The 7500-nt window shown below is 41.3% G+C and overlaps 1 protein-coding gene across 2 annotated transcripts in view; it reads right to left on the bottom strand.

The window, feature by feature from the left end:
- Nucleotides 1–7500, bottom strand: part of LOC138031277 (uncharacterized) — a 110062-nt gene that overhangs the window by 16695 nt on the left and 85867 nt on the right. For both annotated transcript variants that reach the window (XM_068878972.1, XM_068878973.1), the window contains exons 6-8: nt 7400–7473; nt 4529–4662; nt 3910–4218 (exon numbers count right to left, since the gene is read on the bottom strand). In XM_068878972.1, coding sequence (XP_068735073.1) covers nt 3910–4218; nt 4529–4662; nt 7400–7473 — 517 coding nt within the window. The remainder of the gene's footprint in view (nt 1–3909; nt 4219–4528; nt 4663–7399; nt 7474–7500) is intronic.

The following is a 7500-nucleotide window of genomic DNA, read 5'->3' on the forward strand; positions in this document are numbered from 1 at the left end:
AAGTTTATACAAGCGTAATTGTCGTTGTTTCAATGTTTCGACTTTCTAAACTTGGGCACGAAAATGTCAAACTTGTTTTGATGGGGTATTTAATATTTTTTATCTTGAAGAATCAAGTCGTACATCAAATATGGCTGGGATACGCTGGTGCTGAAAGATCCAGATGAGAAAATCCAAGAAGAAAAAAGAAAAGAAAACCTACGAGCGACTACTCGAACATTTTCTCGATGGAGAAGTCATTCCCACCGAGGGCTGGCCCTCGTCTCTGGAGGAAATACCTGAAGTTAAGCATTGCGTTGTTGAGGAGTTCTTTCAAAATTCCGAGGAAAAAGACACCTTACAGATGGGTATGCCTTTTCAAAGACAAAAAAATTTGAAACCTAGGCCTCCGGAAAACCTCTCCGAATCAACCTGCTTCCTGGATATAATAATATATTCTTGTTGGAGGGGTACACAAGACCGGCGATGAAGTAGGCCAAGGGCATAACCTCTGGCTCTGGGGTGTCTTCTTGTATTGTGGTTTTTAATAAACTCACTGGGAAAGTACTAGCTGCAAGAGATAGATCATGTGCTGCAGGAAATTGATACTGCTGTGTTGAGACATTCAAAAAGGACTTGTCAAATTCCAAGAGTCCCTTCCGAGTCGCCAAATTCATTTGTCTTGACTGCTCTCCCACACAGTCATCATTACACAAAGAAAAGATGCCTTGCATCTCAACTAGGACTGACTCATCAAAGAAAAGATCTGAGGCATGGTTTTCAGGGAGAGTAGGCAAGATTACCTCATCCAAAGCCCCTACAGTCATTGGATTATATGGAAAGAAGGAATTTAGTGAAAAATGGGAGTGCATGGCCTTTAAACGAAGATTTCGCTCATATCTGACTTGGGAATGATGGACAGTAACATTAGGATGCCTCATCCGAACTCCGCCGGTTGCATCTTCCGCTGCCTCAGTCGCCGAATTTATTCCACAATCCAGAGATATCTCAGACATCGGAAAGCTACAAACAATGTTATCGTCGTAACGCGAGGGCAATTTTTACTGGTCTTCAAACATCGTTTAAAACAAGTAAACGCAGGAGCCCATCAGTAGGAGCCTGCCCCCCCCATACAAGCCCTATGAGTCAACCTTTACCCATATATTTCTATTTTTAGAACGCCACGAGTTGTTCGGCACTGCACGCGCTGTTTAAAATAGCCAATCAGAATAAATTCATTGTCTAACGAAGACAAAAACAGCAAAAACAATGTACGCAAATTGTGCGAATTGATGTAAATTAATGTGAATATCAGTCTCCTGCTGAAGGGTTGATTCTAAAAACAGAAAGATACGGGCAAAGGTTGACTCAAGGATATAGTGCACATGGAGGCTCCTACTCATGGGCTCCTGGTAAACGTTAAGTTTATTCACAACAACGAGTTTGGCTGAAAATAGAACAAAATCAACAATTATTTACAACTTTTAAAGACAGAAAGAACTAACCAGGAAAAATTCAGACTTACAGCTTTTTCCCGAAATAGCTGATAGGCCTCTGGACGACGATGATCGCGAGGGAATTTACAATAATAGCAACAACCACTAGCTCTAATAACTCGCAAATGGAAACCTTCGTTTGACCGTTGCACCCAATTTAAACTACAGTACTAGTCTTATTAGCATAATAGCCTGACGCTCGAAAATATCAAATGTCCATTTTTACCTCCCTTCCCTGCAAGAAGGGCAAAAATGGAATCGGCCTAGGAGTAATTTTGCTGTCAACGACATTGTCTTAGTAGCTGATCGGAGCTGCCCACGAAGCTGTTGGCCGATTGGCCGAATCTTGGATGTTCACAGAAGCAAACAAAATGGCTATGTGCGAAGAGTAACGGTGCAGACCAAAGGATCGATCTTACAACGAGCAATCGACAAAATTGTTTTCCTTGAATCCGCTAATTAGATGTTGGATCATCTCCAATCATAGCAGCGGAATTGTTTGGTTCTCAGTTTGCAGAGCGAACGGGCTATGGCATTGGAATTCCCATGGATTTCCGCGATAAAGAACCTCTTACCGAACTCAGAAGGGAATCCCCTTCTTCGAACGCTACTTAAGAACTGTACATATTATTCTTCACTTAGCAGTATCGTTTGGAGCTATAAAATTGGTTTAATTTGTTCTTTCAATTAGTTTACTATCGCGCAAGCTGCGAAAGTTACAGCATTGTTCGGTAAATGTTATAGTATGCCGCATTTAGGGGCCGGAATGTAACTCTCTTGCTAATTCTGCTCTAAGAGGCCCACTGGGGCATTTGATGTTTTCGCACGTCAGGCTATTATGCTAATTAGACTAGTAGTTTAAATTCGGTGGCAACGGTCAAACGAAGGTTTCCATTTGCGAGTTATTAGAGCAAGTGGTTGTTGCTATTATTGTAAATTCCCTCGCGATCATCGTCGTCCAGAAGCCTATTAGTTATTACCGGAAAAAGCTGTAAGTCTGCGTTTTTAGTGGTTACTTCTTTCTGTCTTTAAAAGTTGTAAATAATTGTTTATATTGTTCTATTTTCAGTCAAACTCGTTGTTGTGAATAAACTTAACGTTTACTTGTTTAACGATGTTTGAAGACCGGTACAAATTGGCCCCGCGTTACGACGATAACATTGTTTGAAGCTTTAGGAATGTCATGGCCTATGAGTAGCCCGACATCGGCATTGATCTCCACGACCGTTACCCCCTTTAGATGGGGCCACCTGTCAACATCTTCCTGGGGGGGGGGGGGGGACTCTCTGAGGCCACTGGAAGTTTAGGTGTATAAAATACAAGGGGCAGCTCAATGAAATTGTCTTCCTCTAAGTCGAAAACTTCCAACTGGACAAGTTCACACTTTCTCGTACTGCTCTCTCTCTCCATTGTTGTTAATGATATGGTGGTGACGATGCCTTTAACCCCGAGCCGCTTCATTAGCTGTTCACTGCAGAAGGATGTGTTAGAGCCACCATCCAGAAAGGAATATGTGTGTACAGTGGTGCCGTTTTGTCACTTTTACAGGCACTACCGGTAGCCCTGTCACTGAGCCTCCGACCCCAGAAAAGGCACATTGCAGCTTGTGGACACTAACATACGCACTCTGGGTTCCGACGTCTGACTGCGTTCCGTCGGTAGCTCGCACAGCTGGAGGATGCAGGAATGGCGAATGCAGGTCTTCGCAATCATCCACCTTGCAAAAGTTTGGTTTTGGAATTTAAACTGCTAGTCTTATTAGCATAATAGCCTGACGCGCGAAAATATCAAATGTTCCAGTGGGCCTCTTAGAGTAGAATTAGTAAGAGAGCTACTCCACTTATATCCTCTGACTGGTGATCGCTTGCTTCACTCTCGACTTGATCGCAACTCGAGCACACCACGTCTGCTTTTTCCGTGTTGTTACTCATTGACACCGTAGCCTCTTCTGCATTCAGCAGGTAAGAGATATCTACTGGCCACACAACCTATTGTCCTTCCGAGGGAATACGGCCGGCATATTGTTCGTCCCGTATCTGCGGCCTCCACGGAAATGTGCGCTGCAGACACGATGGCTTGACTGCCACTTGTAATCCATTGTTCTCGCCTTCAGTGCAGAGACCCATTTTTGTTTAAGTTTTGGGTCTGTTGAAAAGCTAAAAAATGTAAAATTCTTGTGTACCCAGCTTTTACGAGGACAGCAAAAAAAGCGCACCTAAACTGCATGAGGAAATCGTAATCGAGATGCGTGCCTGGGTGAAACTCGAGCTGCGGGACGTCCGATTTGTTTACACAATTATGTCGATCTACCCAGAAGGCAACGCGTGGCACCATCTTTTTTAGGATCGAGGATTAGTTCGAGCAAGACGATCGTTCTGACTTCCACAAATTAAAGCATGAGTGTTCAAGTTTTGTAAAAATCTTTGTCGCCTACCTTTAGTTGTGATTTCTAAAGTGTTTGACAAGCCTTCCTTTGGGCTTTTCATCCGATGGGAAACAACCCGTACAAGGTATGCAGTATCAGCTTTCAGCCCTGTCACTTCTGCTTCAGTGATCATGGCACCAACAGTTTTTTCAGTACGAAAACTGCTATCATCACCCAGAGCAGTTTTCATTTCCACAGTGTAAAAGGTTAGTTCATACACATCAGAATGGGGTGGTGTGTTCCAAGAAATCACAAATGAGTTATGTTTGATACATTCTTTGTCCGCTTTGAGATTCAAAGGTGGAGGGGGTGGAAAATCTGAAAAACGGAACAGAGTATGGGTATTACTACACAAACCGCTACCGTGATCAAATATTTGATGTTAATTGAAACAACAGTTAAGAGTTAGCCATGCGCCTTTTATACGCGGACGGGGTGCCTTTGCTCTTTTTAGGAAGAGGAAATACCCGGGACTATGGAGAGAGGGATTACAAGAAAATCTTGTGGCAATTGAGGCTACACATTTCTAATGTTCTCACGTTTGTCAATTGATCGGATTTAAACTACTTACTACCAAGAAATGCAAGTTAAAAGGCACAAGAAAAATAATTGCCATTGTGCGACTAACCCTTGATTATGACTTTCTCTACTATAAGTGCACCGAGCGCTTTAGACTTCGCAATTTTCAGGATCCCCTTCACAATGTTATCCTCAGTATCTTCGCCCGTTACTGGGGCAGTAACAGAGAATTCCATAAAGAGTCTGATAATAAAAAGGAAAAAAACAGAGATAAAAACATAAGCAATAACAAAAAAGAAATCACATTGTGAACATGTTATATCAAAGGGCGATTTGCTGCGCGGAAAATCTATCTGAGCGTTAGCCTTTTCCACGGAAATGCCCACACATGAAAAAAGAAAAATCCCTGACCGCAACGGTGATCCAATCCGAACGTCGTTTTAATGCTTTAATTAGACATTCCTAAATCAGAATATAGCATACCAGTAGTTCAGCTGGATAGCTATACCAAATAGGACAGATCACAACACTGGGAACTCCATGTCTACGCTTTGCGAATAGTGTGTGTGTGTGTGTTCTTTTACGTCCCACAGAGTTATGAACATTGCAGAGGGTTATGAGACAAAGCCTACGGTTTATCGTCGTTATCGGAGAAGACTAGGAAGTCTAACCATTTGCAGATGCCTTACGCAGGCAACTTACCTTGGCACTTAGGGACTGTACAATAATTACCTGGAGGGGGGAATTCTAAAATGAGCAAAGTGGCCCTGACCCCCCCCCCCCCCCCCGCACCTTTAAGATAAAGTAACCACATGTACCAACCCTCTAACATCACCCGCCCCCTACCCTATACACTGAAACTTACTTCGAAAGAGGAGGGCTTCCATAATATTTCAGTCATTAGAAGAAAGCCCTGTTGCAAATGAATACAACCCAGAGATTTATGGGATCCGTCAACTAGATAAAATTCACGAGGAAACTATCTCGACCTTTACTTCACAAACCGACAAATCATGCTTGAGTGATCTACTAGCTTGTAAATGCTTTACTGGGAAAGCTGAGGAGCTTGTTCACAACTTCTGTTTTTATTCTTGACTTGTCAATAAGTATTGAATGTAAAAAATCATGGAACAGAACCTTGAAAGAAAAACGCACATATGATATTTAGGTCATGAGGAGGAAGGCTAGGTTGACAAATCCTGCTTGAGTTTCAGCAAAAGTCTGGTTTATTAATAAATTAAAATCATCGCGCTTACAAATAAGCGAATTACGAAATTATTTTACAAGACAAGGAATGGTTATGTTTTTACAAACGTTGGCTGTGTAGAACAATAAATTTCAACAGATTTAACTGATTAGAGTGTAATGTGAAGTGCTAGGTTTGTACCCCATATGAACCATGTGAGCGTTAGCCCTACTGATGAAAATGTGCCCACACAAGGTCAGAGAAAAACTCTGACCAGGGTGGGAAGTGAACCCACGACCTTCGGGTTGGATCACCGCTGCTCTACCGACTGAGCTACAAGGTCAGACGGGAGCAGGCCGTTGGAACTGAAGATGTTAAAGTCACGGCAATGACTTGTGTAGGCCCATTTCCATTAGTAGGGCTAACGCTCACACGGTTCATATGGAGTACAAACATAGCACTTCACATTACACTCTAATCAGTTAAGTCTCTTTTACAGGATTATAGGTATTAATCAAAAAGAACTTAACCTAATTACATCATGTATACAATGGACTGGGCCTTACAAATATAAAAGATACGATACAGTAAAATAGGTAAAAAATGTATATATAGGTCTTTGATTACAAAGGGTATTCAGTTTGACGTTGACGCTGTAGTTGATAAATGTATTGTTCGTGATATTTCTTAAAAGTCTTTACTTGATTACAACGTATTTTGAGCTTGACTGAATTATGCATTACTTGAGTGTTATGGTTTTGAAATTAGTTACTAAATCTCAATATAACCTGTAACCACCCCTTCCCCCCCCCCCCCCCCATGCACGTGTAAGGAACTAACATGTGACCCCCCTCCCCATCCTACACTGTAATTTAACTGTAATTTGTCCTTTAGGACATTGACGAATGAAGCAGGCAGTAGATGCTTTTCCTTCTCTTTGCTATTCAATCCCGGTAACAGAGCTATATGTGGTACTTTGATACTCGCAAAACGAAGGAAGACCTCAGTTTTCCAAAATTCCATTATAGAAGTTATTTATTTTTGATTTTTTGATTGCTCAAGATACACCTAAAGAGTAGAATTTATATTTTTCGCACCGAAATTTCATTTTCCTTTAAGGTAATTCCCTTGAAATTTCTACTATCAAACTTTTTTGGAAACTTGGTATAATTAACATTCACGATGTGAACATTAAAAAAATTCAATTAAAAAATGGGGTCACTGTGCTTGTTTACGCGTCAGCAGGCTCTTAAAATGGGGTATTTTTTTCGCGTTAAAAATTCGAATCACCTTCATACAGAATTAAGTCTTGGTTACTTCAAAGACACAAAATTTTATTTTGAAAATAAAGCTTCTTTTATTTACATAAGCAGTAATGCTTCATTTACGCCGACTTTGATTTCCTGGTTGTGGAAATATTGCACTTTTTGGGACAGTTCCGTGGTTAGCTTGAAGTCCTCGCCTTGGGTAAAATCAGTACACCCAGTACGAAACTGTTTTCCAAAAAAAATTCATGTTCTACTATCAAACTTTTTTCCTTCTTCAAATATGTTCTTTATTAGACTGTTCTTCGCAAATACCTGAAAAAAAATCGGGGGTCACCGTGCTAGTTTGAGAGAAAAGGAGCATTTATTTCGCTTTCGGGTTTAATTTGAGCGAAATCTCTTACGTTTTGTATGCGCACGTGCTCATGTGCGCGCTCTATTGACGCGAAAATCGTGCGCAGTAGGGATGCGCGATGCAATACTAAGGAATTAACTTAAAAGATTATCTAGGTACAAATCTTTTACTTACAACGTTCCATTTGCGATCGCTTTCTCAACGATAATCTTCACATCTTGAGTCTCATTAAAGATGCCCTGCACACCCTGAAATAAGGACAAAGGCAAAAGCTG

Source organism: Montipora capricornis, chromosome 14, assembly GCF_036669925.1.
Source record: "Montipora capricornis isolate CH-2021 chromosome 14, ASM3666992v2, whole genome shotgun sequence".
Classification (NCBI taxonomy): Eukaryota; Metazoa; Cnidaria; class Anthozoa; order Scleractinia; family Acroporidae; genus Montipora; species Montipora capricornis.